This window comes from Callorhinus ursinus, unplaced genomic scaffold (genome assembly GCF_003265705.2).
Source record: "Callorhinus ursinus isolate GAN/ISIS: 27379988/994484 unplaced genomic scaffold, GSC_fseal_2.0 scaffold28, whole genome shotgun sequence".
Classification (NCBI taxonomy): Eukaryota; Metazoa; Chordata; class Mammalia; order Carnivora; family Otariidae; genus Callorhinus; species Callorhinus ursinus.
Window position 1 is genome coordinate 2,858,125 of NW_027397090.1, and position 23,277 is coordinate 2,881,401.

The following is a 23,277-nucleotide window of genomic DNA, read 5'->3' on the forward strand; positions in this document are numbered from 1 at the left end:
AGGAGGGAAAAGATAGAAGGGGTAACAAGTTTTTTGAAATTGAAGAGAGGATAGAGAACCAGGGCTAAATGATTTAGCCCACCAGAGAAAAGCTGGAATCTAAACTCATAGGGATGGAAATCCCCCAAAAGCAGGCAAAGCCCAGCAGGGAACCCTGAAAAGGTCAGGCAATAGGAACCTCTAATTGGATTGTTTGCCTTCTTATTAAGTTGTGAGAGTTCTCTGTATATTCTGGAAACAAACACTTTATCAAATATGGGTTGTGAATATTTTTTTTTAAAGATTTTATTTATTTATTTGAGAGACAGAGAGAATGAGAGAGAAAGCACATGAGATGGGGGGAGCGTCAGAGGGAGAAGCAGACTCCCTGCTGAGCAGGGAGCCCGATGCGGGACTCCATCCGGGGACTCGATCCAGGGACTCCAGGATCATGACCTGAGCCGAAGGCAGTCGCTTAACCAACTGAGCCACCCAGGCGCCCTGAATATTTTCTCCTAGTGGGTGGCATGTCTTTTCATTTCCTTTAACTGTGTCTTTGGAAGAGCAGAGGTTTTTAGTTTTGATGAAGTCTATTTACATATTTATTTACATATTTCATATTTATTTATTTGCTTTGTGTTGCCTATCTAAGAAATCTTTATGTATCCCAATATTGCACAGATTTTGTTCTGTTTTCTGCTAAGCATTTTATAGTTTTACTTCATATCCCTTAGAACTGGAATGTTCGTTAGCCTTATGTGGTTCTTGAGCCCTTGAAATCTCGCTAGTCCAAATTGAGAGGTAAATCCTGAAAATGTAAAGTACATGAGAAAGAGAAGATTGAATATCTCACTGATGTTTTTATACTGATTATATATTGAAATGACAATATTTTTTATAAATTAGGTTAAATAAATAATATTGATAAAATTAATTCACTTTCTTTTAAAACTTTAAAAACATGTGACCAGAACACTTAGAATTACATATGAGGCTCATATTTATGGTATGTTATTTTCTACTGGGCAGGGATGATTTAGACACCTTTCCTTTCACTTACCACCTCTTTTACTCTGACCCCAAGTAGCCAACAACTATTCCTCCACCACACTGGTAGAAGGCAGTATGTTTCACAACAAAGAGCTTGAATCAGAAAAGCTCCGGACTTAGGAGCATCAAGGCCAACTGTTGAAAATAGGAGGATCAAGAAAAATTTGACATATAAACCAATAAGCTCCTTAATCCCTTTCCCATGCTAGATTTGTGGAAACTGGCATACAGATATATTCTGCGATACAGAATGCTGGAGAAATTTTATCTGAGGAGCCAAACTTGACCAAGAGGAAAAAACTTGCATGTACTGATATTTGGGAGTGCTCACATCTACCCAAATCCTGATCACTGGTCAGTGAAGCCTGAAGCTCCACACATTCACAAAGAAATTACAATTAGTAATTAGTCCTCAGTCTGGACAGTAAGAGATCATCAGACATTTGAGGAAAGCCTCAAAGTGAAAGCCAGAGACCAAAATAAAAAGAAAGAAATAAAAAGAAATCAGAGGGCATAAAAAAATTTACTGGCAGAAAGAGTATTCAAAGAACTCCATAATTATTTTCCTCAGGGAAATAAGATATGCCTTCCAAGAAACAAGAACAGGAGGTTATAAAAGGAAACAGTCTGTCAACAAGAATATTAAAAATTAAAAGCATAGGAGAGATTAAAAATTCAAAGAGGAGTATGAAGGTAAATCCAAGGAAATATTCTAGATGACAAAACAAAGAGAAAAAAGGAAAAAAAAGCATCAGTCTATGTGGTCCAATATTTATATAAATTGTAAGCACTTCTTGAAAGAACAGAAAAAAGAGATGGGATGAAATCATCAAAGAAATACATTTTTAAATTCCTAGACCTGAAGAAGATAAGTCCAGACTGAAAAATCTATTGAGAGTTTAGCACAGCAAGTGAAAAAAGACCCACTTATCCCACATCAAAGCACATAATTGTGAAATTTCAGTACATTAGAAAAAGAAAATTCTGAAAGCTATTGAATGTAACCAAACAAAAACAACTCATAAAGGATCAATTATTAGAATGTCATTGAATTTCACACTGCATCATTGAAAACTAGAAGACAGTGGAGGAATGTCTTCAAAATCCTGAAGAAAAATGGCTTCCAGTTTAGGTTTCAATACCCAGAAAAACTATCCATCAAGTGAGGGGGGAGAGGTTTACAGATATTGAATGTTTCCCAAATTTATTCTCATGCATCCTTTCTCAGAAAGCTCTTAGAGGATATATTCCACTAAAAGAAAACAAACCAAGAAAGAAAGAGTATAGGATCAAAAAAATGGAGGATATAAGACCTAGAATGGTAAAAGGGATCTCAGGATAACAATTGTGCAGCAGTCCAGAGTAGAGCAGGGGGAAAGTGAGTTCCAGGAGGAATATGTCCCAGAAAAAAAAAAAAAAAAGATAAACTATATGTCTGATATACTTGGGCATATCAAAAGATTTTTTCTTCTTTAGAAAGTTTGGGAATGAACTGGTAATTGACTCACAGAAATGAACAAAATTTGGACAGAAAATGATGCAATCATTAAGTCTAGGGGGGAATAAAGCATGCAAGACAGGAAACGAAATCACAGTATTTGATGTACTCCACTGTGAATAATAGTTACGTAGTTATCATCATGTAAACATAGAATATCTAATAAAAACAGGGTTATATATAATTTGTTTAGATAAAGGAATAAAAGTATATATTGGGTGGCGCAGTGGTATGTAAGAGAACCAAAATTTATAAGCTGTCAGTAAATAATAGCTAAAGACTGAAATATTATAGGAAAGAGCTAAAGAAATTGAAATGATTATCATTGGAAAAGTCTACCCATTGTTATCTATGGTCCATACAGGTCAACACTTGGGGCCCAGAGTAGCAGAACGGAGAAAGATAAGAAGAAGGATGAAGAGTGAATTTAGAAGAGCAAAGAGAAGACACCAAGTACAGGAAATTCCAGAGAAGAATGGGAAAGATGATTTTAAAAATTGAGTCATAATAATGGGGCTCCTCGCTCAGTGGGGAGTCTGCTTGAGATTTTCTCTCTCCCTCTCCCTATGCCCCTCCCCCCACTCACGCTCTGTAAAAATGAATAAAATAAAAAATAAAAATTAGAAAAATGAGTCATAATGAAAAGGAATACTAAAATAATCAGAATTCTTAATCCTAGAAGACAAAATGATTATTAAGAATTCCAGAATATAACGTTTCTAGACTAGAAAATACCTATTTTATATGGTTTAAAAAAAAACTTAGAGAAAAAATTTTTAAAAACTTAGAATATAATGAAATGGGTTTTAATTCTGTAGATGAGATAACATAATCTAACAAAATCTAAGTCAGCAAGACTCATTAAACACTTGAATGATTCCTTGGGAAGGTGTTGGGTCTCTTATCAGGATACTGATAAATTTCTCGAGACTTATTTAAATCTTTCCCCTTTTAAAGGCAAGAAGGGTATACCAAATAACTCTTGCAGGTCTAAAATTTTTTCATTGTGTAGCCAAGTTGAGAGCCAGAGTGTTTTTTGAGGCATTTGTAATATCATTAGTTCTATTAGTTTTCTGTTGTTATGTAAAAAATTACCACAAACTTAGTGGCTTAAGACAACACATACTCATGTCACAGTTTTCATAGATCAGGAGTTTGGGCATGGTTTAGCTGGTCCTCTGTTCAGGGTCTCACAAGACTGTGTTCAAGGTGTCAGATGGGCTATGTTCTCATTCGGAGTTCAACTGGGGAAGATTTTGCTTCCAAGCTCATTCTGATGTTACCAGAATTTATTCCCACATGGATGCATGACTGAGGGCCTCAGCATTTTGCTAGCTGTTGGCTGGAGGTTGCTTTCAGATCCTAGAAGCTGACTCAAGTTCCTTGCCATGTGGGCTTCCTCAATATGACTGCTTACCTCATCAAGCCAGGAAGGAGAATCACTCACTTGAGTCTGCTAGGATGGAGTCTAAGTAACATAACATAATCATCGGAGGTCTAGCCCATCACCATTGTCATACTCTGTTTATTAGAAGTAGGTCACAACAATAAAAAATTTAAAAAAAAAAAAAAAAAAAAAGAAGTAGGTCACAGGTCCTGCCTGCACTCAAGGGGAGGGGATTATATGAAGGCCTGGATGCCAGGAGGTGGGAAACCAGTGGGGGCTCCTGTAGGGGTGTCTTCCACAGAGGTGTATGAAAAATAGAGGAAAAGTTAACATTTGCTGAACCTTGGTGTGCAAACGTGGTGTTTAACATAATAGTTTCTCTACTCATACATATTTCAAATATTTTAAAGTCAAAAGGTAGTTTATTGACAACTCAGAAATCCACTTTACTCTGTTCTCATTGTCCATCTGACTTACAGTGCGGTGGAAACCGATTCGATGGTTGTGCATGGTGTCCATCTTATTTTGCATGCCTAGCACAGTGCCTGACTCATAGAAGCTTATCACCGAGCCACTGATGACCAAAAGAATTCCCTAAAAGCTTTCAAAAATCACTTATAAATCCACAAATCCTTCTCCAGTCAGACCTGCCACATTACTAACGATTGTTACTGTTTTAACTGTCGCCCCAGTACTAACAATAAAAACAAAAATGTATTGAATGCTTACTCTGTCCCACGCAGTGGTCCACGTACTGTACCTGTTTTTAACATTTTCATTCTGGCAACAATGCTAAGAAGGTAATTATATGTTTTAAGAACCGTGAGGCCCTCCTCAAATCCTATGGTGGTATGTTTTATACTCAGGAGAGCTGAGATTTAAACATAGCATTATCCTCGTACAACTTCCTTCGCATGAAAATTCACTCTTTCTTCTTATTTCCTCTTGCAAGGTGCTGCCAGCCGAGGAGAGCTCTAATGTTAACATTAAAACATCTATTTTCCTTTGACCTCAGGTGTTCAACAGGTCTTTGCCCATTGCACAAAAAGTAGCCTTTCATATTTAAAACAGGCACAATTATTTTATGCAGATCTTAAAATGTATTTATAAATAATCATGCATTCAAACATATTAAGTCATTTAGAACTGTAATTAGTCATTGTCAAGTCCTGGCAAACAGCAGGATTCTAATTGGAAAGCAGTGTTTGCCCTCCTTGTGCCTCAATGAAACTTTCAGAGAAGGACAGCATGTGCTTCTTAATCTGTTTTTCTAACAGCTAGTAGCAAATCAATGAAGATGAGGCTGGTGGGTATGATAAATTAATATGCACACTGACAACTTATAACCACGCAATTGCTTAGGGAATTACTATGCGACTATATCCAAGTAATTATATGTTTTAAATGATTTATCTCAATTTGTTAACAATACACCCCTAAAATGGAAATAAAAAGAGAGAAAATGCAAATAGCATGTTATACCAACTTTATGTTGAACTTATTAAGAGGTTGCCCTTTTAATGAAGAATTTAATGAATTAAGAGGTTTGTTATGAATAAGCATTCTTACTACTTGTTAAGTATTTGTCACCACAGACCTGTCATAGTTATTCTAATTATGATTAATACCTTATCTTGAATTCCATCTCCATTCACATTTCAGTAACAAATGTAACTTCTATTATATGATCAAGGTTCATGAAAACAGGGTGATTTGCCTATGACCTTATATTTTATTCATTTTTACATTCATATTGAACAGATTTCTCTGAAAGTTAACCTTATGAATCTTTTAATTTTTAAAGTGCATTTTATCCTTGACATGCTTTCCAACCCTTTACGCTGCTCCAAATCATGGTTGTGTACTCAAGACAAATGAAAAATCCTAACATTTTGATGATCCTCATGTATATCTAGAAGCTGCTACTTTGAGGTATTGTTTAAAAATAGTTTTCATCTGCTATGGAAAGAGTACTTTAATTCTCAAGCTTTGCTAATCTTCTCAAAATGGAAGACCCAGGTTTCTGAAGTTCAGAAAACCATGCATTAGAATGCAAGGTCTGATTTTTATTGTAGTCTATATACTTAAAATGGGGCAAAAATGGAGGGTTTTGGTTTTTTTTTTAGGGGTTTACTATAATGCACAATCCATATTAAAGTATATATTATATTTCTCTTCTTTTTTAGTTCTTTCTTTTTTCCCTTTAATCCACTCCCCTCTTTCGTTAATTTGTCTTCCTTTTTTTCTGTTTTATCCTGTTTCTGTCCCCATTTATTCCCTGTCTGTTAATTTCTTCTCCATCTTTATTCCATTCCCTTTTCTGCAGCTTTCCTCTGTCCCCTTCTCTCGACAGATGTGCGCTCACCATCTCCCGCCTCCTCTTTGTACTATTTCTCTCTCCCCTTTGCTTTCTGGCCCTGTTCACCTCCCTCTAGGGAGTTTGTGCTCCCCACCTGCATAAAAGGCAGGCTACAAGCCATCTTTGCATTTGATTGTTGTGGTTTTAAGAGTCCTCGATTCTTTACAGCAGGTGTTAAAAATTCTGGAAGGGAATAAAAATATCTTCTTTTTCTACCCTTTTATTAAACCAAGAGAGGGTCTCTACAAGAGTATAAAGTGCTACGTTAACTAATAAGCTCTGCAGAATCACCGTGAAAATTAGGCCAATTAGTTTTTGGCAAGTAAAAAATAAGAATAATAGTAACAATGGCCTATAAGAAAATCAGATCATTTATCAAACATGAAGTCCATTCTCCAAAGGGTTGGATATCACTGAGGGGCAGCTTCTTTCGCAGAAGGAAGCTCTCTGGTCCCCAGAGTCACTGGATCTTTCTCAATCTCTGGTGTTGATGAGGAACACTCCACACACACATCATCAAAGCATTTATAGTAAGCCAGGTAGCACGAGCCAAGTGTATGCAAATCAGAGAAATGAACCCTCTCCTGAGGTCTTCCAAATCACTCAATTCTTGAAGCAATTAGCAGGTAGTCTATTTCCCCTTAAACTAGATGCATTTACATTTTCTTCATCATTTGAAGCATGCCTTCACACATTTCAGGTTCTCCATTATAAGCAGAGATAAGTACTATGCACTTATTGTCGAATCCAGTGGAATAAAGTCAAACACTCGTGGTATGCAATATTCTAATGTTGTAAAGATCTGATGAGTTTTCCCTTCAAAAAAATACCACAAAACAGACTACATTTTAATTACATTTTCTCAGAGGTATCTGGGGGAAGGAGGGTCATGTGTTTAAGAGTGTTTAATGTACTTAAAAATTATATCTTCTAGCAGTTTCCAGTACGGATTTAATAGGTCTGATCTTTTGAAATGAATCCTATATCATATTTATGATGATGTCTTCTTTGAGAAATGAGGCTAAATCTAATGAGAGGTGATTCCTTTGCTGAGAGTGACAATTACGTCACTTGAACCAACACGTCAACAGCGATTTCTTCTTGCTGACAATAAACTAGTCGCTTTGGAAATAAATTACATGGTCTTTTTTTTTTAATTTAATGTTTTAATTTCAGGTTTTTGGTTGTCATTTGTGAAAGACCAGATCTAACTTAGGTGTGCCCATAATCATGAAAAACAGAGGAAACGGAAAATCGAAAGCCAGAGATAAAGCAGCATTCCCCATTCACCATCACTTTCAGCTTCTCTAAACACCAAATCTTTCCTCTAAATTCGAATAAATGAACAGAATTAGTAAATATGGAGCCGCTATTACATGGCAGACTATGCTACAACTGACCTGCTTTTCTCAAATCCTGCTCTTTTCTTCTACAAATCCACTGTAGTAAGAGCTAGTGAACCTGAAGTAGCTAAAGGTACCAAAGGCAAGGAAACATCGCAAAATCCTATGTGTTTCATGATCTTCTATAGTATAAAAATCTGATTTACTGTTATGTAGTCCAGATTTTTGAGTGTTTAACACCAGAAAGACTTAAAAAACTAACTCTTTGTTCAAGGAACAGGGTAATGGGAAGCATAATTCACAGTTCCAGCTGGGTCAAACTGACACAGTACAAAGCCACCAGAATTGGTAAAATATGTACTAGTCAATGAATAATGTTGGGACAACTGGCCAGGCAAATGTAAATTTAAAAACTCAAAATCCTCGGGATGCCTGGGTGGCTCAGTTGTTAAGCGTCTGCCTTCGGCTCAGGTCATGGTCCCAGGGTCCTGGGATCGAGTCCCGCATCGGGCTCCCTGCTCTGCAGGAAGCCTGCTTCTCCCTCTCCCACTCCCCCTGCTTGTGTTCCCTCTCTCTCTGTGTCTCTCTCTGTCAAATAAATAAATCTTAAAAAAAAAAAATTAAAAAAATAAAAACTCAAAATCCTCATCTAATTCCTAATATCATTATAAATTCTAGATGGACATGTTGAATCACAAGAACAAAATTTGTTCCTCCTACCTCCTAGGTACTTTGATTTTAAAAATGGGGTTTCAAATCATGGATTTTTAAAAATTTCTATGAAGATGTTAATACAACTGCAGAAAACACTAAGTAAAAGATTGCTTATATCTTGTCTAAATAACAAATGAAATGGAAGGAGCCTGCCCCCTGAGTCATGTGCCTACAAGATGGCTACCCTTGATGCTGGCCGTAGAAAGATGTTAAAATGTTGGCCTGCCCTAAGACACGAACAGACACTTCTCCAAAGAAGACATACAAGTGGCCAACAGACACATGAAAAAGTGCTCCACATCACTTGGCATCAGGGAAATACAAATCAAAACCACAATGAGATACCACCTCACACCAGTCAGAATGGCTAAAATTAACTAGTCAGGAAATGACAGATGTTGGTGAGGATGTGGAGAAAGGGGAACCCTCCTACACTGTTGGTGGGAATGCAAGCTGGTGCAACCACTCTGGAAAACAGTATGGAGGTTCCTTAAGAAGTTAAAAATAGAACTACCCTGTGACCCACAAATTGCACTACTAGGTATTTACCCCAAAGATAAAATGTAATGATCCGAAGGGGTACGTGCACCCCATGTTTATAGCAGCAATGTCCGCAATAGCCAAACTGTGGAAAGAGCCGAGATGCCCTTCAACAGATGAATGGATAGAGAAGATGTGGTCCATACATACAATGGAGTATTACTGAGCCATCAGAAAGGATGAATAACTACCATTTACATTGATGTGGATGGAACTGGAGGGTATTATGCTGAGTGAAATAAATCAAACAGAGAAAGAGAATGATCATATGGTTTCACTCATATGTGGAATGTAAGAAATAGCACAGAGCATCATAGGGAAGGGAGGGAAAACTGGGAAGAAATCAAAGAGAGTGATAACCATGAGAGACTCTTAACTATAGGTAACAAACCGAGGATTGTTGGACGGAGGTGGGTGGGGGATGGGGTAACTGGGTGATGGGCATTAAGGAGGGCACGTGATGTGATGAGCACTGGGTGTTATATGCAAATGATGAATTTTTGAACTCTACAGCTGAAACTAATGATGTACTATATGTTGGCTAATTGAATTTAAATTAAAAAAAAAATGTTGGCCTGCCCTAAAATCAGATTTTCCCACAGTGTGAGACAAACAGTATGTCCCATGTAGTTTGTCCCATGTAGTGACTCCAGGTGATGCCACACAGACCAGAACTCAGCCAGTCAGGCCCTCCCCAAAACTGGCTTAATGATTTCTGAAGAGGTCATAAGACATCTCATAAAAGATAAACTGATTGATCACCTGATTGTTTTATATTACGTGTAGGTTTCAACAAAAACTCTTACAGTGGGGGAAAAAAACCCACAATTCTTATTTTGGAATCAAACTGCTTCAGAACTAAAAAAGAAAAAAGTGCCATGAGAAAAATAGCAGCCAAGTTAAACAGGACCTTTTCTTTCTTTCTTTCTTTTCTTTTTTTTTTTTTTTTTGCTAAAACTGTGACTTGTTTAGGATTTGCCTTTGATTTTACAAGGTCAAATTATCTCTGTGCTTTAAAACCATTTGCCTTGAGAAAGAGGGGCTTAATTAGTGATGACATTTGATGTGCTTCAGAGTGTTTAAAAACCACAGACAGTTTAGATAGGGATGATTTATAATGATGAAGTACAAAGCACCTGACAGAGAGCTGGTCCCCAGAACAAGTCTGTAGGTGCAGAGGAGATGGGCATTATTAGGTCCCTCCTATCTAATCCTGTTGTTGCTAGTAAGTGAAATCCTAAGTATTCTTTTTTTTTTCATATACATATCTATGTATTAATACCTGGTTAAATAGGGGCGCCTGGGTGGCTCAGTTGGTTAAGCGACTGCCTTCGGCTCAGGTCATGATCCTGGAGTCCCGGGATCGAGTCCCACATCGGGCTTCCTGCTCAGCAGGGAGTCTGCTTCTCCCTCTGACCCTCTTCCTTCTCGTGCTCTCTATCTCTCATTCTCTCTCTCTCTCAAATAAATAAATAAAATCTTAAAAAAAAAAATACCTGGTTAAATAAAATGAGTAGCTGTAAAGCAAGATTTGTGAAAGATATTGAAATACAAGACATGCAAAATGCAATGTTACAGCAAAAACCTTGTATCTTGTATTAAGTGACATAGTTTTGTGATTGGTATTATAATATTTAATAGCGACACATATATTACAAGATACATTAGAGCCTAAAAATCATGTCTGAAGCTTAAGTTATATTTTTCTTTTTTTTTTAATTTAAATTCAATTAGCCTATGTTGCCTTTGCTGGGAAGATATTAGCTTGACTGACATCCCAATGGACTGACACTAGGCATCGTAATGTGGGCTTGATAAGAGCAGAATGGCAAGTCAAAGTATATCTTACCCTTTTTTTCTTTTTTCTTTTCTTTATTAAAGAGCCATTAGATGCTTATTTTGTAAAAAAAATATAGCATTGATATATTACTAGAATGTTAAAACTCTTTACCTTAGTCTTTTACTAATAAAACATTTACAACAAATATTTGCTTAAAAGTAGGATTCTAGATTGTTATCACAAATTTATAACAGCATGCTCTATACTTTATAACAGTCCATTTTGAAAGGTAATAATGTTTGATTTAATGATACTAATATCCTATTGAGATGATTTGTGAATAATGAATTAAAAAGTGGGGAAAAAAATGTAAAAAAAAAGAGCCAAGGCAATGGCTGCTTTTGAGAACATTGAAAATAAATGATCTCTTATTAAAACGCAAATTTAGAAAGGCATTTGTTTAATTTGGTAGATCTCCATTCAAAAGATGAAATTAGGTTATCTGTAATCTCTTTAATTTTTTAATTAGAAGCCTCTTTCCCGTAAGTATTGATATTTTATCCATACATTCTTCATTGTCCGTTAAAATTTTTTAAAATTCTTAATTGAAGTATAGTTGACATAAAATGTTAGTTTCAGATATACAACCTAGGGATTCAACAATTCTCTACATTACAAAATGCTTACTGTGGTAAAGGTATTACAATATCATTAGCCATATTCCTGATGCTGTATTTTTCATCCCCATGACTTATTTAAAGTATATCTTATTTTTGACTGTATTCAGTTTTACCACTGCATAAAAGAAAATGAAAAAGGATGTCCTTCAGGCTGCAGGCAGTTGGAGAAGTGTTACTGGAAAAGGAAACAGAGTAAAAATATCCTACAGTACCATGGGACAGAAAGAAACATTTCATTTTTTAATGAATTATATCTATTTTATTATTTCTACTGTATTTATGTTCTCCTTCTAAAAAGTCTTGCATTTGTATATCTTAAGAATGTACAATAATTTAACTTGAAAGAATTTTAAGTCTAACAGAATTTTTCAGAATTCAAATAAATTGCTGTATCAAAAGATAGAAACGTCAAGACATACTGTTATATTTTCTCACACAGACTACTTATTCAATTCGTCCTACTATTAAACACTTGTAATTTCACTAACAACGTTTATCACTGTTTTATTTTTAAATAACAGCATTTATTTAGCATGAAAGTAAATAATACCAAATATACAATTTCAAATAAATATCTATTTTTCATATTCTTATGTTGAAGTATTAAGTCAATACTTAATTGGGGGTGAAAAAAAGCATAGGGAATTTATGTATACTTATTTATTATATATTATGCTATTATATGTTTTTGGGGTTTTTAAAAATCTGTACATCTGTGCCCTGGGTTAGCTCTCTAAAAAGTTACTCACCCTCTTACCCAGAATTCTTACCTGTCAGTTCAGAGCTCACAGAGTGCATGGCCCAATATAGAGATACAGGTAGAACCTGCTTTCCCTTTTACAACTTAGCCTTGGAAATCAAACATTTTCACTTCTGCTGTCATCTGTTCTTTTTTTTTTTTAAATTTTTTATTGTTATGTTAATCACCATACATTACATCATTAGTTTTTGATGTAGTGTTCCATGATTCATTGTTTGTGCATAACACCCAGTGCTCCACGCAGAACGTGCCCTCTTTAATACCCATCACCAGGCTAACCCATCCCCCCACCCCCCTCCCCTCTAGCACCCTCAGTTTGTTTTTCAGAGTCCATGGTCTCTCATGGTTCGTCTCCCCCTCCGACTTACTCCCCTTCATTCTTCCCCTCCTGCTATCTTCTTTTTTCTTTCTTTTTTTTAACATATGTTGCATTATTTGTTTCAGAAGTACAGATCTGTGATTCAACAGTCTTGCACAATTCACAGCGCTCACCATAGCACATACCCTCCCCAATGTCTATCACCCAGCCACCCCCACCCTCCCCCCCCCCACCACTCCAGGAACACTCAGTTTCTCTCCTGAGATTAAGAATTCCTCATCTGTTCTTTGAAGCCTATCACTACGTCTGGAAGAATCAGACTATCTTATGGTAAGAGGAGTGTCACATTGTAAATATATTTTAAAACTACCACCAAATACGAAGAATACAGTCATTCATCTATGTTTGGTAGGCAAATAAAGTGATACACTCTTTTTGGAGAGCAACTTGGAAATACCTATCAAAATGAAAAGCAGGCAATTCTAGGGATGCCTGGGTGGCTCAGGCGGTTAAGCATCTGCCTTCTGCTCAGGTCATGATCCCAGGGTCTGGGGATTGAGCCCCGCATTGGGCTCCCTGTGCAATGGGGAGCCTGCTTCTCCCTCTCCCACTCCCCCTGCTTGTGCTCTCTCTCTCTGGCAAGTAAATAAATAAAATCTTAAAAAAAAAATAAAAAGAAAAGTGATTATATTTCTAGGAGCTTAGGGTATGAACATACTCGCCAAAAAATGCCATATATATTCATTTGAGGTTTCCCTACACTACCCTGAGTTTTGATTTTGAAAATATTCAAAACTACAGAAACTATTGTGGAAGACTAGACGTGGGAACAAATTATTCGACACTCTTCTCATTGAGACCAAGGGTTTCTTTCCCCTTCCTTTGAATCTGAGCTATTGAGACTTCTTTGAGCAGAAGAAGATGGCAGACATTACCCTGTAGCAGGTCTGGGCCTAGCTTTTAAGAGGAGTGGTCATTTCTGGTATGGTTTCTTGAAGTTTTGAGCCATCACCTAAGATCAACTACCCTGGTGGAGAGACAATGCAGAGAGAACTTGGGATTACATGGAGAGGTAGAGGGTTCCAGCTAAATCCAGCCTTTCATCCATCCCCACCAGCCATGGTTTGGATTCTCTGGAACAGCCCACCCATCAGCGGAAAGCCACAGAGGGACTCCGGGTAATGCCAGAGAGTAGAACAATCATCCATCCAAGCCCTTCCCAAATTCTTGATCCACAAGGTGGTGAAATATAATAGAATGGTAATTTTTATTTTAGCCACCAAGGTTTGGATTTGTGTGATATGAAGAATAAATAGTCAGGACAGCTCTATACCCTTCACTCATATTCTTCAACTGTCAAACTTTTGTCACATTTGTGCTCTGTCTCTGTCTCTCTCTCACATACACACACACACTCTCTCTCTCTCTCTTTGCTTGAATCATCTGGAAGTAACTTGTAAATATCACAACACTTCAGCTCTAAATATTTCAGCATGAATTCTCCTTCATAATCGTGATACTATTACGGTTCTCAAGATATTTAAGATAAACACAATAACATTATCTAATATATAGTTCACATTCAGATTTCACCAGTTACTCTGATAATGTCTTTATACATCTTTTTAAAAAAAATCTAGAATCCATTCTAAGATTACCCATAGCATTTAGTTGTCATTTTTTTTTTTTAGTCTTGTTTTAATCTAGGACAATAAGTTCCTGCCTTTCTTATCTTTCATATTATTGATACTTTTGAGGAGTCCAGAGCAGTTGTCTTGTAGAATATTCTGCCATTTGGATTTGAAAATTTATTTTCTCATGATTATCTTAGGGTTAAACATTTGTGGTAGGACTACAATATGGGGGGATATGCACTTTCCATTATATCGTATGAGGAGGCACAGAGTGACAGCTTGTCCCATGATTGATCATGCCAAGTTTGATGACTTGATTAAGGTGATGTGCCCAAGATTTCTCCATTGTAAAGATATATATTTCCTTTTATAATTAATAAGGATTCTGTAGCATCATACTTTGAGACTGCGTGAATATCAAATTCCCTGACAACCTTTCATCAAATTGTTTTGTTTTAAGATTTTGTTTATTTATTTGAGAGAGAGAGAGAGTGCATGAGCAGAGGGAGGGGCAGAGGGAGAGAGAGAGAGGGGAAGCAGACTCCCTGCTGACTCAAGACCTGGAGATCATGACCTGAGCCAAAGTCAGATGGTTAACCAACTGAGCCACCCAAGTGCCCCTCATCAAAATGTTTTTTAACAGTCATTCATGATCCTTGCTTGGCTCAGTTATTATGTAGGTGGTTGAATAATGGTAGTTTGCCAATTCTGTATTTTTTCCTGCATTAGCTAGATGGCATTCTTCTCTAAAGTTCTTTACCTCTTACCTCTCCTTTTTTCTTATCACAATAGACTAAAGGATTCTTTTTATCTTTTTGCTTTATTGAGGTATAACTGACAAAATTGTAAGATATTTAAAGTGTATAACTGATGATGATTTGAAATATGTATACATTGTGAAAAGATTCTCCCCTATTAAGTTAATTAACATAATCATCCCCTCACACATTTACTCTTTGTTTTGTTAGAAGATTTAAATTCACTCCAGCAAATTTCAATTACACAAATACAATGTTATCCACTCTGGTCACCATGTTGTACATCAGACCCTCAAAACTTAATTAATCTTATACCTGAAAGTTTGTACCCTTTTTACTAACCTGTCTCTCTTTCCCCCATCCTCCAGCCCACGATAGTCACACTTTTCTACTCTGTTTCTGTAAGTTTCACTTTCATTAGTTTTTAGTTTTTAGATTCCACATATAGGAGATACCATGCAATATTTGTCTTTCTCTGACTCATTTCATTTGAAAAATCTTGTATCACTTTCTTTGGGCCTCCATGCTTTCTGATGAGAAATATGCTGTAATTCTAACTGTTTTTCCCTTGTAAATATGGTGTTATTTTTCTCTGGCTGCTTTCAAAAAATCTTTTTTTGTTTAAATCTTTAGTTTTCAGTAATTTAATTATGATGGGTCTTGGTGTAGATTTCTTTGAGTTAATCTCTTTGACATTCGCTTAAATTCTTGAAGCTGTGGGTTTACGTCTCTTGCAAAATTTGCCAAGTTTTCATCTATTATTTCTGTGGGTACTTTTTTGGCTCTCCCTCTTTCCCCTCTTCTTCCAGAATCTCATGACACAATGCTAGATATTTTGTTTTAGTACCACAGGTCTTTGAAGCTTTGTTCTTCTCCAGTCTGTTTCTGTCTGTTCTTCAGAGTAGTTCCTATTGTTCTATCTTTCTGTCCCCTGATTTTTTTTTCCCCTCTGTCCCCCATCCACTGAGCTTTTTATTTCAGTTGTTGGGTTTTCATTTCTAAAGTAATCCATTTGGTTCTTCATATTTTCCTTTTTTTGATAACATTTAAAAATTTTTGAAAGACCTATTTATTTACTTGAGAGAGACAGATAGAGCTGGGGGAGGGGTAGTGGGAGAGGGAGGGAAGCCTCAAGCAGACTCCCTGCTGAGCGTGGAGTCCAACACAGGGCTCAATCCCACAACCCTGAGATCGTGATCTGAACCGAAATCAAGAGTTGAATGCTCAACTGACTAAGCCCCCCAGATGCCCCTGGTTCTTCATATTCTCTATTTCCTTGCTGAAGTTTTCTATGTTTCATTTGTTTCAAGCATGTTTATAATTGTTAATTGAAACATTTTCATCATGGCTGCTTTAAAAGATTTGCCAGATAATTCTATCTCTATTGGCATCTATTGATTATCTTTTCATACGATTTGAGATTTTCCTGCTTCTTGGTATGACCAGTGGTTTTTAGGTGTTATAAGACTCGGGATCTTATTTACACCTTCTGTTGCAGCTGACTTTCTCTGGTACTACTCCATCAGAGTGGAAGGTTGAGCTGCCTCATTACTGCCAGGGGCAGGTAGACGTCCAGTTCCACTCAGCCTCTGTTGATACCTGAGTTGGAAGGATTCCTTGTGACTTCCAGGGGGGGCTGGGAGTTCTGGTCCTTCCTGTGGTCCTCAATGCCACCCCTGGGGAGGTGGCCCATTACTGCTGGGCAATGGGAGAAGTCCTGACTCTTTACTAGCATCCTCTGATATTACCCCATCTGGGAGAGAAGAAGCTCTGCATTACTACCATGTTGGGGTGGAAGTCCAGGCTTCCCACTTGGTCTCCACTGACATAACAGAGGTCTAGGGAAGACCTAGTTACCAGCAGTGGGGATGGAAGTCCCAGGTCCCTTTGTGGCCTTTTCTGATTCCGTTACGGCAGGTTGCTGAGATGCCTGTTGCGACCTCACAAAGATAGACGTCTAAGCTTCCCACTCAGTTTTCGCTGGTGAGGGCAGGGATGGGTTAGTTCTCCGTGCTGCTTGGGTGAGGTGGGTGGTTATCAGCTAAGAGTTAGCATCTTTCAAGACTAACCCTTTCATGGTCCTCTGGCTAGAAAGAGCAATCTTTTTTTTTTTTTTTAAGATTTTATTTATTTGTTTGAGAGAGAGAACGAGAGCCAGAGAGCACGAGAGGGAAGAGGGTCAGAGGGAGAAGCAGACTCCCCGCCGAGCAGGGAGCCGGATGTGGGACTCGATCCCGGGACTCCAGGATCATGACCTGAGCCGAAGGCGGTTGTTTAACCAACTGAGCCACCCAGGTGCCCTAGAAAGAGCAATCTTTGTTAGCACTTTTCTCATCTGTGCCCATTGGTATTTCTGGTTTACTGTCTCCTTCAGCTCTAAGCCTGGGTTGTATGAGGTAAAAGAAAACCTAGGCAATTCACCACTATGCCATTCTACGGTCCCAAGCTCTCCAGCCTGTCTGCCTTCTTCTCTTTACCTTTCATAGTCTTCTTATATTTGTTTAATTTATGATATCCAGGGTTTTTAGTTGTATTTAGTAGTAGAAATAGGGAAAAGTATGTTTACTCTATATTCCTGGAAGCAGAAGTTCCCTAGTGTTGAATTTTATCAGAAGCTTTTTCTAAATCTATAGATAGTGATGTTTCTTTTTGACTTTTTGATGTATGGATTTGATCTATGGACATATTATTGTTCCTTAACAGATCTTCTAAAATACACAGTACCAGTTTTTTCTTTAATATACATAATAGATTATAGGAATATGTGTATGCAAATTAGATAAACTTTTAAAAAAGAAGTCTGTGTATTTAAAAGAATAATTACCATTTATGTAAAAATGGTTTAAATGAAACATTATTTTCTAGTTATTAAAAAACATTGGCATATATTTTAAAGAGGATTACTTCTTATCGGATTTTCAGAGACAACAATGCTCATTTTCTTTTTTTCCTCTTTTCCCTATCAGTTTAAAACTGAATTTTAAACTGAATTTAGAAGAATGGTGCCCAGAATATTTTAATACTTGGTTCATTTTTGCTTACATAAGGTCCTCATTAAAATGGCAACCCGATTCTTGCAGTTGCTTGAGGCAGAAATCTTGGAGTTCTTGATTCCTTCCTTTCTTTCTGCCTAATTATCTCTTTAGCTATAGATCCGTGTATCTTGTTCGCCCTTCCTTAGGTCCTCTCTGCCCCCTACCACCTCTCCTCCCAGCCCCCCATATAAAATGGAACTCCCACATCTTTCCCTTTCTTCCTTACTTTGCTTTTCCTTTTCCTGCCATACCATTTATCCCTACCTGGCATGTTCTCTATTTATCTGTTCATACAAACTGTAAGCTATATCAGGGCAGGGAGTTTGTTTTGTTCAGTGCTTTATCCCAGGTCCCAGAACAGCATCTAGCATGTTGTAGGGACTCAATAAATATTTGTTGGATGAATGAATCGATAAAATGATGGAGACTATGCTGTATAAGTGACTTCAGTGAAGATCAGCTGGTCTTTGTACTTTTCACTCTAATTTGGCACCCAGATTTCTTATATTGCTTCCTCTTGATGTTACAAAGCCAAAACTTATGCTTCAACATAACAAATTAAATTCCCTAATAAGAGAGGCAGACTCTCAGGTCTGTAAGAAGCCACCAAAATAAAGGTTTGTCTCCACCTTAATATGGTATACATTATGGACCATAATTATGGTACATCTTATGGACAGTATGCTAATGAAGGGCATGGCAAAGGATGCATGCAGAGTTTAATTGCAAGTTACCACTGCACTTGAGTCCAACCTTTCTGCACTGAGCCATTCATCATGAGTGACAGCCGGGAGAAGGAGGAGAAGCAGCGGATTCTTCCACAAGACCCCTCTCCCGCCTGCTTGCCTCACCCTGTCATTCCATTTACAGTCCTCTCTGTTGGCTGCAATCATTCCCAGAGGATGTATTTATCACCATGGAAAAAACCCGAATGACGTCAGCTGTAGCACTTACAACTCTGTGCTCTGATCCAATAAATAATGTGTGCTCAGTGTATGGACGTGTTGAAGCAGCCCCTAATGTTATCAAGAACCAAGCAGGGTTAGCAAGTACCGGTCTTACCTGTGAGCTGGGTAGACAAGCAGAAGCTCAGGCCTCACCCAGACCTGCGTTTTAACAAGATCACCAGCAATTTGTATAAATAGTGAAGTTTGAAAAACATTGGTCTATAGAAGATCTGACGAATGTCTAAAGCCACCAAATCTTTTTTTAATTTATTTTTTTTGATGTAGTGTTCCATGATTCATTGTTTGCATATAACACCCAGTGCTCCACGCAGAACGTGCCCTCTTTAATACCCATCACCAGGCTAACCCATCCCCCCACCCCCTCCCCTCTAGAACCCTCAGTTTGTTTCTCAGAGTCCACAGTCTCTCATGGTTTGTCTCCCACTCTGATTTCCCCCCTTCATTCTTCCCCTCCTGCTATCTTTTCCTTCTTCTTTTTTTTTCTTAACATATATTGCATTATTTGTTTCAGAGGTACAGATCTGTAATTCAACAGTCTTGCACAATTCACAGTGCTCACCATAGCACATACCCTCCCCAATGTCTATCACCCAGCCACCCCATCCCTCCCACCCCCACCACTCCGGCAACCCTCAGTTTGTTTCTTGAGATTAAGAATTCCTCATATCAGTGAGATCATATGATACATGTCTTTCTCTGATTGACTTATTTCGCTTAGCATAACACCCTCTAGTTCCATCCACGTCTTTGCAAATGGTAAGATTTCATTTTTTGATGGCTGCATAATATTCCATTGTATATATATACCACATCTTCTTTATCCATAAAGCCACCAACTCTTTAAGACATGATTTAAACCCCTCATATCACAAATACAGTTCAACTCAAGTGAGAAAACAAGGCGTTTCATTTCTCACCCAGGGGATGTAAGAGAAACTGAAGTTGAATTAACACACTGAACTGACCTGTGCGGGTATGCAGTTTCCAAAGGCCTTATATGAAACTCTCATTTCATTCACTGGAAGGTGTGTATTACCATTACTGTTTTTGGTGGAGCAAACTGATATTGAGGAAGTGAACTGACCTTCCTAAGGTGACAGAACTAGTAAATGGTATAAAAATTGCCAGGACCAATTTTTAGATAACTACCCTCCCCAACCGCAATCCAGCTCTTTTCCCTCAACATAAAATTGTCTTCCTTCCTACCTCTCTCCCTGTCTCCCTTCCTTTCTTGGTAAAGGATAATACATAAACAGTCAAAGCACCTTCCCCCCCTTCTCATAACTGAATCCCCCATTTATTTAATGTGGCACAGCTCCGAACAAATTAATTTTTGTTGATTCTTTGCAAATCATTTGTTTGAATCTATCTGAAAGTCTCCCGCCTCTTGTGAATGTTGATCATTTGGTTAATGTTATATAGCTAAAGACTAAATGTGTATTTGGGATCAGCTAAATGAGTGCTCAGCTTTATAGCAATCTGTAAAGAGATCCCTAATTAAAGGGCACTATTTAGCTTTAAATTATGTTCATGAACATTTTTGCTACGACAAAGAAAAAAAATTTAACATAATTCTGGGGGGAGGAATAAATTGCAAGGATTTGAGAAGAGTGAGAGACATATCCAGTAGTTTCCTAAAAAGATCTTTTACAGATACGTGAGAAAGAAAGTATCCCTATTTGACTTAATATGTGTTTGTGGTGGGGGTTGGGGTGGAGGTAGGGATGGGAGCGGAGTTATGGGGGGTCACAGAGGGTTATGCATATGCACACACATAATTTGATCATAATACCCACTTAAACATCTTTCTTTGCGGAATTTTAGGACAGATCCTATACATTTTAGCCTATATCATTGCCGAAGACTGATAATAACAACGATAAGTGCATTATATGTCTGTAAGCAAAATTATCAGTTATTAAGTCAGAGTCTTAGAATATCGTGAATACTTGCATTTTTAAATTCTTTCAGCTCTCTTCTGCAGATTCTTTGCTAAAAATAATGGAAGAGCTGAAGGTTTTAAAAGCATTTACTCCTCCACAAACCACATTAAATGGCTGTTGGGGGGATACACAAAATATTAAATGTAACAGATTTATAGTGTTTGTTTATTTTAAGTGTCCAAACCAGTTGTGTTTGGGAATCTGAAATCCAATTTGGAGAAGACACAACTTGGGTAGCGTCTATGCTCCCAACATGCCAGAGGGCTGTAAGTTACAAAAATATGGCTCAAGAAATACCAGTTGACATTTGATACCTGCACCAGTAGGTCTCAAGGGTCCAAGCAATATGTATTGTCTATACATTGGGTACATCATGTGAATTCTCTACAGGATGTTTTTCCATCAGCCATACTTCATCAGCGATCATTTAATTGAAAATTGGAGCACTATAGGACGTTCATAGCTTATTGCCATTATTTAAAATCTGTTTTATGACCAGCCAGGAAGGGGTTGTGGAAACCAGCAATTTTTCTCTTGGGGGAATGGATACAATCAGAACCATCAACCCCCAAGCATACATAAAACAGGATCTAAATCACATTTATCTCCCACCAGAGAACCAGAAACACAGTGACTATGTTTCCAGAATTAAAAATTAATGGCCAGCTTTTTCTCGGCGCTGCCTGTGGAGGTGGCCGCCATCTGTTACTGGGCATCATGGCTGCCCTCAGACCTCTGGTGAAGCCCAAGATCGTTAAAAAGAGGACCAAGAAGTTCATCCGGCACCAGTCAGACCGCTATGTCAAAATTAAGCGCAACTGGCGGAAACCCAGAGGCATTGACAATAGGGTGCGCAGAAGATTCAAGGGCCAGATCTTGATGCCCAACATTGGTTATGGGAGCAACAAGAAAACAAAGCACATGTTGCCCAGTGGCTTCCGGAAGTTCCTAGTCCACAACGTTAAGGAGCTTGAAGTGCTGCTGATGTGCAACAAATCTTACTGTGCAGAGATTGCTCACAATGTCTCCTCCAAGAACCGCAAAGCTATTGTGGAAAGAGCAGCCCAGCTGGCAATCAGAGTCACCAATCCCAACGCCAGGCTGCGCAGCGAAGAAAATGAATAGACGGCTTGTTGTGCACATCATATTTGTGTTAATAAAACCATAAAACCTACAAAAAAAAAAAATTAATGGCCATAAAAGGGACTATAAAAGAGCTGAAAAGGATGTAAGTTTTGTAACAATACACAAGGAGCACCTAGAGGACAATTTATTTGCATTTTGGAGCTGGAAAGTTACAAAGATGGTCAATTCTGTTTAACAATTTTTAAAATGAAAAATGCTTGTTTGCAAAAACCAACTTGAACTCAGTTAAACTGTGTTTTGAAATGAAAGGTTTCTAGTCTGAATTTCTTGTTCAACTGACAATGAAATGCAATCAGATAACTGCAAAATCTATTTTGTAATGCCTGAATACAATTTCATTGGAATAATATTACTTTTTGTTCCAATTTTGTGGTTATTTGTAAAATCAAATATTGACTCTTTCTAAGGGAAAATACCTCTTTGATCTTAAAATGAAAGTAATGCAATCACAATCTTTTCTAATTCATTTCATAATATCTTAGCACAAGGTCACTTATTAATCCATCTGGAGATATTTTTACTCTGCTACATTTTTAAAGAAAAAAGACTTGTCCATTATATTTAATAGGACAATTGGTACTCTGTGCTGGTAAAATTAATGGTATTTCACAGAATAAAATTCCTTGTATAGCTGTATATGAGGATTATACTTTATATTTATATATACTGTATTTACATCACACGTTTGCTAAGAATTCCTACACTTTGGGAAAAGGACAAATGTTTGTTGAATGACTAACCATCATACATTGCTCCCAGAAAAATGAGTGCCATAAGATGAACTGCATAGTACTCATCCACACTGGCCAATGGTGAACATGAGAAAAGAGAGGTCAGATGTTTGCCAACATCCTACATTTAAACCACGCAATATCTTTTGGCTACTAGAGGAACATGAAGTAGAGAGAACTAGGGGACAAACTAGAACCGTGTTGCAGCTCACCTTTGCCTGGAAGAACGAGATGCCACTTCTTACCTCAGTCTGCACAGATCTGATTACTTCGAGAGAGTGGCTGTCAAGTCTCTTACAAATTGCCTTTAGGGGCACCCGGTTGGCTCAGTTGGTGGAGCACGTACGTAACTCTTGATCTCAGGGTTGTGAATTGGAGCCCATGTTGGATGTGGAGATTACTTAAAAAAAAAAAAAACAAAAAAAAAACAACTAAAACCATGTTGTGTAGTCTGGGAGACACAAAGTGCTGCGTTGGTCTGAGAAGGAGAAATGACTGTCCAGCTGAGTTATGGCTTGAATTGGCCCTCAGAAACCTGTCAGGATTCCCAGAAGTGAAGATAAAAAAGATGAAGGAACCTCCTATTATTGAGAGGACAAGGGGGAACAGCCTAATGTATGCTTAGGATATAAGGAGAAATGTATGTTTAGGAA

The 23,277-nt window shown here is 37.6% G+C and overlaps 1 protein-coding gene across 1 annotated transcript; it reads left to right on the top strand.

Moving 5' to 3' along the window:
• The first annotated feature begins 21,405 nt into the window (after positions 1-21,405).
• On the top strand, positions 21,406-21,882 carry LOC112838613 (large ribosomal subunit protein eL32). The gene has a single exon (XM_025891386.2). The coding sequence runs from the start codon at positions 21,465-21,467 to the stop codon at positions 21,870-21,872; it is 408 nt and encodes a 135-aa protein (XP_025747171.1). The 5' UTR covers positions 21,406-21,464; the 3' UTR covers positions 21,873-21,882.
• Positions 21,883-23,277: the final 1,395 nt, after the last annotated feature.

What these genes read in the sequence shown, in the direction of transcription:
- LOC112838613 (XM_025891386.2), top strand. Translation starts at nt 21,465, where the DNA reads ATGGCTGCCCTCAGACCTCTGGTGAAGCCCAAGATCGTTAAAAAGAGG.